The sequence below is a fragment of the Pyrenophora tritici-repentis genome, chromosome 5, assembly GCF_003171515.1.
Source record: "Pyrenophora tritici-repentis strain M4 chromosome 5, whole genome shotgun sequence".
NCBI classification, from domain to species: Eukaryota; Fungi; Ascomycota; class Dothideomycetes; order Pleosporales; family Pleosporaceae; genus Pyrenophora; species Pyrenophora tritici-repentis.
Genome location: NC_089394.1, coordinates 1,889,021 through 1,904,850, shown reverse-complemented (window position 1 = coordinate 1,904,850; position 15,830 = coordinate 1,889,021). Strand labels below are relative to the sequence as shown.

General features: G+C 48.8%; 3 protein-coding genes across 3 annotated transcripts; all 3 read right to left on the bottom strand.

Annotated features, from left to right (window-relative positions):
- Window positions 1-2,125: 2,125 nt before the first annotated feature.
- Window positions 2,126-2,362, bottom strand: PtrM4_107150 (uncharacterized protein; the record flags this gene model as incomplete). The annotated part of the gene is made up of 2 exons (XM_066107741.1): window positions 2,126-2,179; window positions 2,252-2,362. The coding sequence occupies 2 exons, from the start codon at window positions 2,360-2,362 to the stop codon at window positions 2,126-2,128; spliced, it is 165 nt and encodes a 54-aa protein (XP_065962190.1).
- A 2,361-nt stretch (window positions 2,363-4,723) lies between these two features.
- On the bottom strand, window positions 4,724-9,004 carry PtrM4_107140 (uncharacterized protein; the record flags this gene model as incomplete). The annotated part of the gene is made up of 1 exon (XM_066107740.1): window positions 4,724-9,004. The coding sequence occupies one exon, from the start codon at window positions 9,002-9,004 to the stop codon at window positions 4,724-4,726; it is 4,281 nt and encodes a 1,426-aa protein (XP_065962189.1).
- A 256-nt stretch (window positions 9,005-9,260) lies between these two features.
- PtrM4_107130 (KfrA-N domain containing protein) lies at window positions 9,261-11,096 on the bottom strand (the record flags this gene model as incomplete). The annotated part of the gene is made up of 2 exons (XM_066107739.1): window positions 9,261-9,433; window positions 9,590-11,096. The coding sequence occupies 2 exons, from the start codon at window positions 11,094-11,096 to the stop codon at window positions 9,261-9,263; spliced, it is 1,680 nt and encodes a 559-aa protein (XP_065962188.1).
- Between the last annotated feature and the right edge of the window lie 4,734 nt (window positions 11,097-15,830).

Genomic DNA, 15,830 nt, shown 5'->3' with positions numbered 1-15,830 from the left:
TGTTGAATTACAAAGTTTTTGCAGTACCGAGTTTCTAAGAAACTTCGGTAGAATTAAATATGTGTGGGGCAGCGGGGCCTCGGCACCCGAGGCGCCGGCGTGGTCCGTGCTTAGAACACTAAGGTTCTAAACTATAACATGTCCCCCCTCCAAAATGCTCAAAGTCCTAACTAAGCGTTTAAACTTCTATTAAAAACACAAAGCAGGGCAACGGCAAGCTGCCCGTTGTCGTCAGAATTATGAAAGGTGGCGTGAGGCCTAGGGCGCCCAGGGTTGCGGTCGTGAAAGTCCTAGACTGACTCCTTGCTGCCGCGCAGGTTAAAGTAGGGTTGCCAGCCTTTAGATTAGTCGTTACCAACCTATTTAACTTTGTACTAGAGGCAACCACGGCGGCTAGTATAAGGGTCGTTCATTGTATTTCGTATGCGGGAGTCTAAGACTTAAGCGATAACATACTCTATGTCGCCCTTATCGTTTAAATAGACTTTAGGGAGAGCGTTGTCGTTAGCTCTAGGCTGTCTAGGTAGAGCGTTATCTTTATATAGTTAGAGCAGCCACGGATGAAAAACGGGAAAGATGTTCTTAAGGCTATCTAGCAGGTCTAGCTTATAGGCTATATTATTAATAACACAGGTAATCTAGTAGGGACCTATATTCTTATAGTCTAGCAACTTAACTAGCCTTTTAGTCTTAATATATTTAGCGTTAAGGAGCACCTAGTCGCCAACAGCGAAGCGGGGGGCTAGATAGCAGTGGATATTAGCGAAGTCTTTTATGCGTTCCTAGGTCTAGGCGATCTTATCGCGGAGGTACCGACGGGTTGCGTTAATGCGGTTTATAAGGGAGTCAGCAGCGCGCCGCTGTGCTGCAGCTAGGGTGGCGTTAGTAATAGCGTAGGCTAGTTCTAGGCCAAAGCGAGGTTAGTAGCCCTTTGTTGCTTAAAATAGGGAAACTCTAGTAGCGGAGCTTATAGCGGAGTTATCTTCGAATTTAGCTAAAGGTAAGAGCTAGGCCTAGTTATCCTGTAGGTAGTTCACGTAAAAGCGCAGGTACTGCTTTAAGTCCGCGTTGGCGTTTTCTGTTTAGCTATCTGTCTTAGGATAATAGGTAGTTAAGAGCTTTAGTGCTGTGCCGACGCGGTCGCAAAGGCGGCGCTAAAAGTAGGATATAAATTAGCGGCCTTAGTCTAAAACTAGGGTCTTTAGGTAGCCCTCTTCTCTCTAGATGTATTCGAGAAACTTGTTAACGATAGTTAGTACCTCTATGTTCTTAATAGCGATAAACTTCTTCTTCTTAACAGCCTATCCACGACCCCTATAATGTGATAGTATAAGTGGCCGCACCACTTTAAGGGTGGCAGCGGCGTAATAAAATCGATAGAGATGTCCATCTAGTATTTCTCTAGTACAGGCAATAGGTGCAGGAGGCTATACTTAGCGTAGCGGTTAACTTTAGAGCGCCCGCAGGTGGTGCAGTTATTAGTGAACCTTACAATAGTGTTAGTTATGCCTTGCTAATAGTACTATTAGCTCACCTACTAGTATATTATGGTGCGACCCTCGTGTCCTCTTAGTAGGGAGTTATAGATATCTTTTATAATGCGGGTCCTTAGCTTCTTGCTAAATAGGACAAGAAGGCGGTTATAGCGCATAAAAAGCTTTCCCTTAGCGTTAGTTTTAAGATCGCCTAGTTCTAACTGCACGCCTTTAGTAATAAGGTGGTAAGGGATACGTTAATAGCCGTTGTTAAGTGCGTCGCAGATAGCGGTAAGGCGGGCGTCTATAGGATAGAGGGCATCGACTATTTCTTAGGTAGTTATTTTATTAGCTGCTATAAGGTTGTCGTAAAGGTTATGTTGTCCTTAGAGAGTAAGGCGGGCTAGCCTAACTATAGCGGTGCCTACGCGTAACATGCCTTCTCTAGATTTATGCATAAGGGATAAGATAGAGGGCAGGTCGCACTTAGCTTCTCCTAAGCAGAGGCTAGCAAGGCGGATAGCTTGATAGCTGCCTCTATCCCACTAGTGGTTGCTGAGGATAGTCTAATACTAGTGCTAGACGCGGTTGTTGGTGACACTCTTAGGCAGGTCACCTATCCTTTTAGTAAGGCTATCTAGCTTCGTGCCTTATTTTCTAGGCCGATACTTAACTTTAAAGTCAAATTCCTCTAGGAACTTAGCCTAGCGGGCTTATTAGCGGTTAAGGTGGCGTTTAGAGCGGAAGTATTCGAGGCCTTAATAGTTAGTAAGTACTTCTACTGTGTCGGCGACGCCTGCGAGCTCTAGGCGCCATTCCTCAAAGGCGCGGACTATCGCTAGTAGTTCCTTGTTATAGATCTTATAATTGTACTCTATAGGAGTCATCTTTTGAGAGAGGTACACTATAGGGCGTATAGTGTCGTCGCTTTAAATTTAGGAGAGCACTGCAGCGTAGACGTAGTCAGAGGCGTTAGTTTCTAGGATGCATTTAAGGTCTAGGTTAAAATAGGCGAGGACCACCTTACTATAGAATGCCTACTTAAGTAGGTTAAAGGCTCGCGAAGCTTCAGGGGTTATTTGAAACAGCTTTAGATCTCCGCGGGTAAGATAGGTAAGAGGTTTAGCGATATTAGAGAAGCTATATATAAAACGGCGATAGAAATTAGCAAAGCTAAGGAAGGTTTAGATATCCTTAAGGGACTTAGGTAGAAGCTAGTCCTATATAGCACTAACCTTTTCTAGGTCTATCTTTATACTGTTCGGTGTAATAATAAGCCTAAGAAACTTAACTTCTTCTTAGAAGAATTTAGATTTTAGGATGTCTATAGGGAGCCTAGCGTTAGATAGGCGTGTGACTACTTGGAGTAGATATTCATTATGCTCTTCCCTTATTTCGCTAAATATAACAACGTTGTCTAGATAGGCTATGCAAAATTCGTCTAGGTACTTATAAAGGACGTCGTTAATATAGGCTTAAAATCTTCTAGGGCTGTTACACATTCTAAAGGGTATTATAGTATACTAGTATAGGCCGTATAGCGTAATAAACACTAAGAGGTGTTTATGCTCTTCTTGAATCTAGATTTTATTAAAGGCGGCAGTAACGTCTATCTTAGAGAAGAATTTAGCCTTAGATAGCTTATTAAGTATATCGCGTATTAACGGAGGGGTGTTATAGTTCTTAATAGTATAGGCATTAAGTCCTCGATAGTCCACGCAAATTTAAATACCTCCTCTAGGTTTCTTAACTACTAGGAGGGGGGCAGCCTATTTAGAGGTGCTACGTTTAATGTAGCCTTTCTAGATTATATTATTCATATAGAGCTTTACAGCTTAGGCTTTGTTATGGGATAGCGGCCTTAGCCGCTATAATAAAGGGCGAGGCGGTTTTCTAGTTTTGGGGTCTAAATAGATTTTAATAGCGTAGTCTAGCTTATCTCGCTGCGGAGGGATCCTATCAGCCTCTTGTGGGTCGAAGCCATAGTAGAGGGGATAAAGGACCTCTAGCAGCTTAGCTAGGATTTCCTCTTTACTTATGTAGGGGCGCTCTATTTAATCGCAAAACGTTTTAAAGTCTTTAGGGAGGACTTTAGCTCCTACCGCTCGTAGTAGTTAGGTATCCGTCTATTCTTAGTTAATTATATTGCAAAGTCTTTCAACTTATTCTATAGAGGCTAGTCACACCTGTTCTCCTCTTGTCACTAAAATAGCGGCCACCCGGCTTAAGATAAAAGCGATGTTAATAGGCGGGGGATGTTAAGGAGCCTTAGGATAGCGAGCTTCTTTAAGCTTATAGGCTAGGGGCGCTAGGTGTTTACGGTGTTGGCTACTAGCAGCTATGCATAGCTTGTGGTTTTCTAGGTAGTTGCGAATGTAACAGTCTAAGTTAAATACTATTAATATAGTGGCCTAGTTTACCTAGGGGTTATAGATTTAAAAATAGGGAGTGCTAAGGATTATTTGCACTCCGCTGACTTTACTCATATAGGCAAGGACTTATTTATAGTAGGTACTAAAAGTTACGTGTACCCGTGTTATATAGGTAACGTTAGCAACTTAGGTGCCGTCTGCGAGCTCTAGGACAGCTAGGTCTTAGAGCGGAATTAATTTGTATTTATATGCGCGAGCATAAGTGTTACGGATCCATAGACTCGCTCGGCCCATGGCTCCCATATCGATAAGATCCTTATCTTATCGGACTAGCGCCTTGGCGCCCACAGCATAAGTTCGGGCTCACAACGTAGATAGCTCGATAGCTTGTATCTTGTCAAATCCAATCTTTCTTGATCGATCCCTCACAATAAGATTCATTAATAAAGAGAGAGGCACAACTAGAGTTACCTATAAGTTCCACGTGTAAGGATAGTTGTTAAGGGGGAGATATTATCCCTTTAAATACTAATTACTAACCTACTATAGGGAGATAAGTATCGCTACGAATAGCAGCGGCTGCGATAGCAGAGACGCGAACCCGTAGGGCAGTAGTGTGAGGGATCGATCAAGAAAGATTGGATTTGACAAGATACAAGCTATCGAGCTATCTACGTTGTGAGCCCGAACTTATGCTGTGGGCGCCAAGGCGCTAGTCCGATAAGATAAGGATCTTATCGATATGGGGGCCATGGGCCGAGCGAGTCTATGGATCCGTAACATTACCCCCCCTTTCAGAAGACGGTTGCACCTGCAAGCCGTGAATGTCTTTTATTTTATGACGCTGTGCTTGATGCCGAGCAGTTATGTTGTGTCTCATCCTTCGGGTCCTTGCTTCTGCTTGGAGACAGACGTCCTGAGTTGTGCCACCTTCCCAGGTCCAAGCTGTGCCATCAGTGAATGCGAAGGTGATAGGGCAAGCTCACAACTGTCTAGTACGCTAACAACTTCAACATCATCGCGACCAAGTGAATATGCGGCGACTAGGTTGAGATACAACGCTAGGTCTCGATACAGTTCGTGAGGTGGGGGCTTGTCGGGATAGAGACGGTGAAAGTCTTCAACCGCTTCCTCTGCGCCCCACAGGTCTGTATAGTCTTGCCATGCGGGCGAGGCATTCCAGTCTGGGGAGTTGGTGTACTTAACCTTATACTGGAGCATGCCTTTCTTGTTTGTGAGGGTGTCCTTGCGTCGTTTATCTATGCGACAGTCGACGACCATGTCTACGTAGTAGTCGTGCTCTCCGTCAGGGTGTTTCTCAGCGATGACGCCCTCACTTGGGCGAGCTGTTTGATCGGCGTCCAGGTGTAGTAACCATGGGTGGAACACTGGATGGACTTGTTTGTAGCAGTCTGGTAGTGCGAGCTCGACTGCATATCGGTTGGGCAAAGCTCGCACTTTGTATGGGCCAAGGTTCTTTGCGCTGAGACCGCGGCTCGGGCGCATCGTAGGGATATTGCGGGCATCAATATAGACTTTGTCACCGACGCGGTAGTCTGGAGCGGGCTGTCTGTGCTGGTTGGCGTAGTGTTCCATCTTGTTTTGGGACCAGCGAAGATTTTCTTGCATGAAACGGATAACGTCGGTCATCCTTTTCACCGTGCCTCGGGCGTCTTCGCGGAGCAACTGTTCTGCGCGTGAACGGGCGTCGGTAATGGGCGAGTCTTCGGTGACTAGTTCCGATCCCATGCGAGGTAGGTAGCCCTTGGTGGCAAGCGCGGGTGCGACGCCAGAGGACACGTTTTCTCTGTTATTGATGGCGAGCTGGGCTAGTGGCAGCCAGTCTACCCAGTCGTTTTGCATATAGTTCGTGTAAGCACGCAGGTAACACTTTAGTCCGGCGTTGGCGACTTCAGTCTGGCCGTCTGTTTCTGGGTGGTAAGCTGTAGAGAGCTTTGGTGTAACACCCAGTCGATGACACAGCTCCTTCCAGAAATGAGAGACGAACTGTGACCCTCGGTCAGACACAATTGTAGTAGGGAAACCTTCCTCTCTCCAAACGTAATCGACAAATGCTCGGACAACAGCATCAACTTCAAGGCTGTCTAGGGCGATAAACCGTTGCGACTTGCTTAGCCGGTCAATCACGACCATGACATGAGAGTAGGTGCGTCCGAATCTAGTACAGTCTGGCAGGGGTGTGATGAAGTCGACTGAAATGTCAGTCCAGAATCGTTTCGGTACGGGGAGCGGGTGCAGCAGTCCCTGCTTGCGGTCTCTGTATGGCTTTGCGCGTCGGCAAACTACACAACTCCGGGTATACTGAGCGACTGTGTCTGTCATGAGCGGCCAGTAGTACTGTTGGCTAACTAGGTAGTAGGTAGAGCGCTTGCCGCCGTGGCCCGCCGTGGCGGTGTCGTGGAACCGACGGACGATGTCTTTGCGAAGATCGTCGTCGTAGGGGATGAAGAGTCTGCCGCGGAAGTAAACCAGACTGTTGCGGATTTCGCAGTCCTGTAGCTCTAGCTTCAGCTTCATTTGTATGGCGACAGTGTGGGGAAGGTGACGGGCGCCGTCTGCCTTTGCTCGTATTATTTCTTGTAGTGTGGGATCGACGCGGTAGGCATTTACGATCGCTGTCATAAGTCCATCGTCAGGCGCGTTCTCCCCCGGCACCCGTGCCAGGGAAGCTGGCGCAGCAGCGTGAGGGATCTCAATTGTCTCCCCCTTAGGCTGGCTGTCCAAGGCTACGTCTGGGGTTGAGTCGTCATCCACCAAATCATCGACGCCATACGCCTCCTCGCTCATTAGATATAGCATGCCTGCTAGCGTTTGTACCTCCTCCGCGTATTCGAATAACAGCGCCGCGAGTTGAATTGCTTGTCGGGCGTCGTTGTGTGTGTGCGTGTCTCGTTTGATGACGTCGTCGACGCGGTCGGGGCCGAGGATCGTCTGGGTCTGATGTATGATCCGTGGATCGTTTGGGTTCGTGGGTGTGTCGCCGGGGCGTCTCGTCAAGGCGTCGGGTTTGCTGCCTAGTCTGCCTGGTCGGTAAGTGATCTTAAAGTTGAATTCGCTCAGAAACTCAGCCCATCTTGCTTGACGCCTGTTGAGTGCTTTGTTGACCATAAAGGTCTGTAAGGTGGCATGGTCTGAGATGACCTTCACCGGGTCCGAGGTGCCGGCCAGCTCTGGTCTCCATTCCTCAAAGGCGCGGACGATGGCCATAAGCTCCTTGTCGTAGATGGCATAGTTGCACTCAGCTGGTGACATCTTTGTGGAGATAAAAGCGACTGGTTTTAGCACTCCGTCAGTCTGGACTTGGGACAGCACGGCTGCTGTGACGGTGTCGGAGGAGTCTGTTTCGACCCAGGTCTCAAGCGCGGGGTTGAAGTGCGCGAGGACCGGGGCGATGGTAAATGCTTTCTTAAGCTTTTCGAATGCGTCGTGGGCAGCAGATCCTTGGGCGATAGGAAAGTTCAGCTTGACGTCGCCGTTTGTCCCGCGGGTAAGATCCGTGAGCGGCCGCGCGATATAAGAGAAGGCAACAATAAACCTTCGGTAGAAATTTGCGAAACCTAGGAATGCTTGCAACTCTTTCAATGTTGTTGGGGTGCCCCAGTCGAGCACTGACTTAACCTTGGCGGGGTCCATTTTGATGCCTTCAGTTGTAAGAATGAGGCCCAGGTATCTCACCTCTTGGACGGCAAACTCGGACTTGTCAATGTCTAGATGAAGTCCGGCCTCACCTAGACTCTCGATAACCTTGCGGACATGAACCTTATGCTCTGCCAAAGACGCGCTGTAGATTAGGACGTCGTCGAGGTATGCAGAGCAGAACTCGTCAAGGTAATCGCGTAAAACCTCGTTAATGTAGGCCTGAAAGGTACCTGGTGCGTTGCAGAGTCCGAAAGGCATCACTAAGTATTCGAATAGGCCATACCGTGTTAGGAAGGCAGTCTTATGTTCGTCGCCTTCCTTGATGCGGATTTTGTTAAAGGCGGCGATGACGTCGACCACGGTGAAGTAGGCGACGTTAGCTAGCCGCGCGAGCGTTTCTTTAATCATCGGAGGAGCGTTCCTGTTCTTGATAGTGACGGCATTGAGCGCTCTATAGTCCACGCAAATGCGGAGTCCACCTCCAGATTTGCGGACGACGAGCACAGGCGAAGCGAAGTCTGACTTGCTTTCACGGATCTCACCGCGTCCTCTCATGTCCTCAACATAAGCTTTAACGGCAAGGCCTTCGTCCTTACTTATGCCGTACATCTTAGCGTTTGGGTGTTTTGATCCGGGGATAATGTCAATGCTGTGGTCGACCGCGCCTCGTCGAGCGGGCAAGTCTGTCGTGGCGGGATCAGGATTAAATCGGTGGGCGAGATCGTGGAGCCATTCGGGCAACTTGTCTAGGACCTCGTCGCGAGTTTTAGCGGGCGAGTTCAGCTTCTGGTGGAACTTATCAATGTCTTCCTGAGATAGGGCGTTCATGTCCATGGCAAATAGTGAGGCGAAGACGCGGCTAGCCTGGGCTCTCTCGTCGGCGTCATCGCTGTCATCTTTGTCGAGTTGTTCAAAATCATGTGGGTACAGCCAGATAGTACCGTTCTCTGGTCGTGATGCCAGTGCGGCAGCGGCCTCACCTGACACATGGTGTATGTCCATGTTCGCGTAGGTCGGGTTCCGTTCTTTGGCTTTTGCTGCGGCCCGTCGGTGTCGACTGCTGCGAACAGTGACTTGCTCGCCTTTGTGTAGGCAGTTGGCGTAGCAATGCTCGCTGTTGAAACGCATAGTTTTTTCCCTCCAGTCGATGTGTGGATTATGCTCTTCTAGCCATGAAGTGCCGAAAATAAAGTCGTAAGTCGTCATAGGTACACTGTAGAAGAGTTCCTCGCTAACGTGTTCAGCGTGGGAGATGGGGGCTAGGACGCCGTGTGTGATAGGCGCCATGGCGAAATTGCCGTCGCCAAGTCGTAGTTGCAAAGGTTGTTTAAGCCGAAACGTCGGCAGGTTATGTCGTTGCGCAAATAGTGTGGAGATACAGTTTCCAGTAGCACCAGAGTCAGTCAAAGCTTCCGTATCAATATAGCTATTCGAAGTGGCGACCTTGCACTTGAAAACGAACTGCTGGCCTTGGACAAGCTGCTTGCCTTTGACCATAGTGTTCGCGCTCAAGACAACGTGTCTGTCCTCTATAGCCTGGGGAGGCGTCCAGTCCTCCAATTCTTGTAAACAAACGCGTAAAGTGCTAGGTGTAGCTCCGGTGAGCGGGGTAGTTTGGGTATCAAGGGTCGGTGAAACAATAGGGGTATCGCTAACAAGGGTTGGACTGGTAGTTGTGGCTTTGACTGTGACTGTAACTGTATCTGTGGACCATTTTGGTGCGGTCCCCGGGGGCGTCTTTCGCCGGGGACGGCTAGTTTTCCGACTCGTCGGTGGCATCGACGACTGTGGCCTGGAGGGCGGCGTTGGTGAATGTAGCTTTGAGGGCAGGGACGCGGCTAGCTGGCACGATAGAGCCAGACTTGCAGGCTGCTGGGACGTCTGCGTCGGTCGGACGATGTTTCTTGCCGCTGACATTTGCCGTGCCTCCGCATTTAAAGCACTCGCCTTGCTTACTCAACGCGTTGAGTTGCGCGCGCGTGCGACCGTAGTTGTTACGCGTTGTGGAGCCGCTGCTATTGCTGTTGCCGTTGCCATTACCTCCACCACCAGCGTTAGACGTGTTGCGGCCGGTTCGGGTACCATTATTTCCGCTGCTCTGGGTGAGACGTGAGAGCTGTTGCTGAGTGCGGCAATTCTGGGCAAACGCTTCCCAAGTATCACCATGGCGGAATTGTAAACCTGCGTTACGACCAAACTTCATGAGTCGGATCGCGTGCTGGATCATTTCGTTGTCGCCCAGGTTCAATGGTGCGACTGTAGAGGTAAAGCGGGCTACCCAGGTGTTAAACGATTCATTGTCGCGTTGCTTTAATCCTCCAGAGCCGCTGTCGTGTAGCGCTGCGCTGGCTTCGGTGACCTTGTCGACCGTGTCAAAGATGCGATCAAGTTCCGTGAGGACTTCTTCCGCTGTCACGTAGGCGTTACGAGCTCCGGGTGCTGCTCTATATTCCACCTGTGCAGCGGCTGGTCCTCGCAAGTGGTCAATCAGGTAGTCGAGCTGATCTTGAACAGTTGTGTGGATAGTAGTTTTGTTTAAGAAGTTCCTGGCGCTGCGGCGCCAATACTTGTAGTCCTCTTTGTCGGTGCTGTCTCCGCGAAAGATGTCAATATCCTTCAGCTTTGCACCCGTTGCAGTGAGGTTGTCCGATACAGCAGACCGAGCTAGGGGTCGGTTTTTCTGATGATGTGCCATAGGGGGAGGCAGCATCAAGTCGTGAGTGCCAGTGCCAATGAACGGGTTCGCAGTCATTGGAGGAGGGGACGACTGGAACTGAGCTGGGCGCGTGTCATATAAATTTCCATTCGTCGGGACGCCCGCGTGCTGTTGCAGGACACTCCTCTCGTTGTAGAGGTCGCTAATCTGGGAGTAGAGCTTCACGTTTGACTCGCGCGAGGCTGCAAGCTCGTCTTCGAGCACTGCTAGCCGTGAAGCGTAGCTGTTCTTAGTAGTGATCATGCGGTTGCATTTCTGGGTGACTTGGGCAAGCTCGTCTGCGGCGGCAGCGCGAGCTTGCGTCTGGGCGCGCTCCACGCGGGCGTCAGCTGCTTCTTGTTGTACACGGGCTTCATTATGTGCTTGGTCTAGCTGTTCGGCTTGTTCAGCTATCTGACTAAGCAAATCTGCTAGGTGTCCAAAGACACTCTCAGCATGTTCAGCGATGCAAGCGGTGAAGTCGTCAACGTTCCTCATGTCCGCGAGGATCTCGCGCTCATCGTTGTCGTGGATGCCATAAAAACGTAGATACATGTCATCCGTGTCGTCGTCGTAGCCTAGTTCTATAGAAGTCTTATCCGCTGGCTTAACGGCTTTCTTAAGAGACTGTCTACAAGACTGTCGTCGGCGTTCAGCGGCGTTGACGTCATTGCCCTCGTCCTCGCTGTTGCCTTGGCCGTCTCCACGGCCAAAAGTGACCTGTCTCTTGCGGGTGGCGAGCTTCTGTCTAATAGTCGCCTTCTCCGCTTCGGTGAGGTCGTCGTCATTCTCAAAGTCGCCGTACTCAAGGTGCGACTCTGCTGGAATGGTTTGTGTGTCGTTCTGAGCACCCTGGTCGTGGGCATCCTTGCTCGTCTCGTTTAGTCGGGCCATCATCGGCGGCAGCGCTAGAAGCGGCGGCGGATCTTTTCTGGCAGGTGGGTACAGCTATGCAGCTGGGCAATCCAGTGTCTTCCGCGGCGGCACTCTGCGGCGGCGGGTCTTTTCTGGCAGGTGGGTACAGCTATGCAGCTGGGCAATCAGGTGTCTTTACTACGGCGGCTCTTCTGCGGCGGTACGTATAGTCAATGCGATCCTCGTCGCGTAAGTGTTTCTGTCGTTGGCGTGTCGCTCGCAGCGACAAGAAAATACAATTCGCGAACGAGCTTCCAGGGCCCGTCTTGAAAGGGAGCTTGTATAATGTGAGGGATCGATCAAGAAAGATTGGATTTGACAAGATACAAGCTATCGAGCTATCTACGTTGTGAGCCCGAACTTATGCTGTGGGCGCCAAGGCGCTAGTCCGATAAGATAAGGATCTTATCGATATGGGGGCCATGGGCCGAGCGAGTCTATGGATCCGTAACAAGTAGGGCGTTCTAGGTTCTTAATCCGGTCTAGGATTGCTTACAGTGTGGGGTCAGGTTTAGTGTCGTTGTCGTCGCAGTCTTCGGCAGTAGGAGAAGGGGGCGTTATAGGTTTAGGTGTATTTAAGGGTTCTTTATTAAGTTTCTTAGGCTCTTAGGGTCCCTAGGGGCGACTTTTGCTAGGGACTACTCGTTTTCTAAGCGGGCGTTAGAGGCGGCCGCTAGAGGAGTAGAGGCTTAGACGGCGTTAATGCGTACAGCGGCCTTAGAGATAGGGACGCTAGCGGCCTTACGAGCTTTGTTTAAGGCGGTGGGGACTTTAGGGTAGCGGCCTATTAAAGTGAGCTTATCTATATCCTTGCAGGGCGCGTCGTCGGAGTTAGGCTTATAGCCTACACGGGTGTACTTAAAGCAGCGTTCTAAGTTAGCTAGGACCTAGGTCTCTATAATAGTGCGCTCCCTATAGGGTTTGTTAATAATAAATTAGTTAGCTCCGCTGCCTTTAAGCTACGCGTTGTTGGCGTTACGATTGCGGTTGCGGTTATTGCCGCCGCCGCCACGACTGCTACCTCTACTATTACTTTTACTAGGGTTGTGAGAGGGCTAGAGGGCAAAGTAAAGTTATTCGAGGTGTTGGAGCTTATAGCTGAACTTAGCAAAGTCCTTAGTGAAGGTGTCGTCGCTCATAAGGTGCTCCGCTCGGCTGCGCCACTAGTCTAGTAACCTCTTGTAGGCTTATAGAGTCTTTTCCTCGTCGTCCTATTTTAAGGGAGCGACGCCGGCTTTAAAGCGGGCTAGGTAGAAGGTAATAGTCTTATTAGGCTTTATAAAGCCTTCCTTTTCGTAGAAGTTATAGGCATCTAGGCGGGTATTTAAACGGCCGTAGTAGGCGTTGAGGATATCCCACGCTTCTTATGTAGTATAGCACTCGTCTCCTTCGACAAACTATCCGCTCGAGATATTATCCTAGGCTACGCCAGTGGTTTTCATGCGGATGTAGTCTAGTTGCTTCTCCTCGTTATTAGCGAAAGGGTATAGATAGGCACGGAACTAGCTCTACATGTCAAGCTTCTATCTCTAGTAGGTAGAGGTCTTTGTGCCTATAGGGCCCTTAAAGACCGCGAGTTTAGGTTGTTTAGATCGTCGCTGCGTTATAGCGGGCAGCAGAGCGTTAGAGCTAAGTTTAGTAGCTAAGCGGTGGCAGCGTACAATAACGGGTCTATCTAATTCGTTAGAGATAGAGTTATGCGGTTTACTGTATAGAGATAGGCGCGCGGTGCTAGCATAGGCTTTAAGCTTTTCTTTAGTTTCGTCGTGCGCAGTAGACTCTTAGTTAAGGGTAGTCTTGTACTCCTCCTTGCGCTAGAGGTAGTATTCAGCTCGTCGCTTAGCGGTGTTAAGTTTTAACTAGAGGTCTTAGTTAGCTACGTAGAGGCTGCCTCTCACCTCTTAAAGCTAGTTTATAAGGAACTTTACCTACTTTTTAGAGTTAAGTTGAGCGAAGCGCTCGTTAATAAGGTCTTCCTAAGCGTCAATTAGGCGCTCTTAAAAATTGGCGAGGTTGTTATATAGGGTGTAGACGGTGTTAAAGCAGAACTAGTGGAGTTTCTCTCTAGGTTTCGTAGTTAAGCCTTTAATAAAAGCCTCGTTAAGTTCTCCTACTAGCCTAGGCTCGCTGTTAGCGTCGTACTCGTAGGCGGCTAGAGTTAGCTAACTACCTTAAGGCAAGTTAGTTTTAGGGATTACGTAGCTAATAACTTTGCGGACGGGCTTTAAGGTAGTGCCCTCTATGCGTAGCGTAGGCGAGGGTAGTAGGTCCTATGTAGGCGGAGAGACGGCGTAGCTAGTATAGTAGCCGTCTTCTGTTTAGTACGTAAAGGGGTTATTAGTGCGCTAGGCGTCCGACCGCTATCAGAGAGCGGGGTACTAAAAGCCTACGTGGCTGCGGGTTGTAGTGACGTTAGGCAGGGACGGTTAAAAGGAGTTGCTAGAGTCTTAAGCGTCTGCGACAGGTGATAACGGGCGCGATAGTACTAGATAGTGGATTTAGGTAATGTCAGCCTCGTCGTTATCTAAGTCGGCGTTATAGCCTTACTACTCTAGCCTTTCGTTTCTAAAGGCGCTAGGTACAGCTAAGTTACTAATTTAGCGTAAGTTAGCGGACCTAGTAGCGCGTAGTAAGGCGCTGCTGTAGGCGGTGGAAGCTATAGTAGGTCTAGCGAAAGACCTCGTGCTCTTACTAGGGCTGATCGTTGCACCGGCGGTAGGGTTAGCGTCGCTGCCCGAGGCGTCTCCCACATGGGGCGCGTCGGCGGCATTGCCGTCTAGGAACTAGGTGGACATAGCGTTGGTCTACCGTGTCGCGGGAACTGTAGGGATCTGCAACTAGCCGCACGCGCTAGGTTGCTATTAGAGCGCTGTTAGAGCATAGTTAATGCGCTGTTAGGCTAGGAGCAACTAGCTAAGGACACTAGGTTACTGTTATAGGCGTTTAACAGACTGCAAAAACGTGTTAGGGTCTTACAGGATCAGGTATTTAAAACTATGTTGAATTACAAAGTTTTTGCAGTACCGAGTTTCTAAGAAACTTCGGTAGAATTAAATACATGTGTGGGGCAGCGGGGTCTCGGCACCCGAGGCGCCGGCGTGGTCCGTGCTCAGAACACCAAGGTTCCAAACCATGACAGGCACAACTCTCGCACCTGCAAGGTAGAAATTAAGGATATAAATAATAGCGACGCTTCTGAATAATATTATACTGTTGCAAGAGTACAAAATTTGTGTTGTGGTGCTGAGTTACGTCGCTGCGCGTACGCCTCGCTGGTGTTCGTGGGGCGCTCACTGAGGTGGGGCGCTCACTGATAAAACAGGTTAGACTATATTAGGCTCTAGCTAATCTCTCTAAAGTCTCCTACTAGTTCTTTATATAGGCGCACTTAATCTAACATCTAGATCCCCTATTAGCGTAGTCGCCCTTAAGGAAGATCCTACTAATACGCGTAGACGTCTACGACGTCTTATACCTTAAGTAATTGTTTATTCATAAGTAGTTATTCCCTCTTAATTATCTACGTTAGTAGATACTAGTTACGTAGGAGATTTTTTAAGTTACATTAGGCGCTCTAGCCCTTCGCTACGTAGTTAAGTAATAACTAGATTACTTATATCTAGACCTCTAATTCTACTAGGTTGATATATTCCTTATTAAATACTGGATAGGAAACGCGTATTAGCGTCTATTCTAGAGCTATATACCTTAGGCGTCTACTTTAAGGTTATAAGTCTATATCCTAGATTCTAACCTATATAAATTCTTAAATAATTACTAGCTAACATTATCCATGGGCGAGCAGCGCACACGGGCGAGCGGCGCACCCCACCAACTTTTGCAACTTTAAAGCGATGCATCTTAACAACGCGATAATATTATTGCTAGATATTAATATAGTAGATTACTGTATATTAATAGTATCAGTCTTGCATATGCGCAAGTTGTGCCTAGTTTCCTTGCACCTAGTGCAGCGCCTTTAAGCCCGCTGGCTAAGGCCTAATCGCGCTCCTCCTTAACGCTCTTTATAAGCAATCTGCTAGTCAGCCTTATTTTGAGCTAGTATATCCTCTCTAGCTCCCTTTGTAAGTACTCTATGCTTCTATATACGCCTTTTAGAGCGCTGCCTACGCGCTAAGGCTGCGCTGTTAGCCTTCTTAAGACTAGAGATCTAATCGCGCATTAGCTTAGCAGAGAGCATTATCACCTTAGCGCCCTTCTTTAGCTAGTTAATCGCTATAATAATTAAAGCTAGTGATAAGCTCTTGTGCTGGCGCACGCGCTCGCGTATTAGGCTTGACTAAGCCTTAAGCTCACGCGCGTTGCTCGGCGTTTAAGCTACCTAGGGAGCCTCTGGCAGAGCTGCTAGAGGAGTAGGTGTACGCAGTTGTACATCTACCTTTAATAGAACAGCCTCTAGTTGTAGAGGAATAAGGCCTGCGCCGCAGAAGGCTAAGCAGATATTAGCTAGCGTGAACGCTTAATTAAACGCTGCCTTAAACGCTAGCAGAAACTCTAGCTAAGTGATGTAGTTAATGTAGTTGCGTATAAGGCTCTCTACCTCACGGCTGTACGCGCGCTTTAATAGCGAGAAGTAGCTAATATTAAGTAGCTAGAGTAGGTAAGATAAGTAAGGAGGCATACAAAGCGTATAGATATTATTCTCCTTATAGAGCTCCTAGAACTCTAGAGATTAGTGGCTCTTATAGCTAT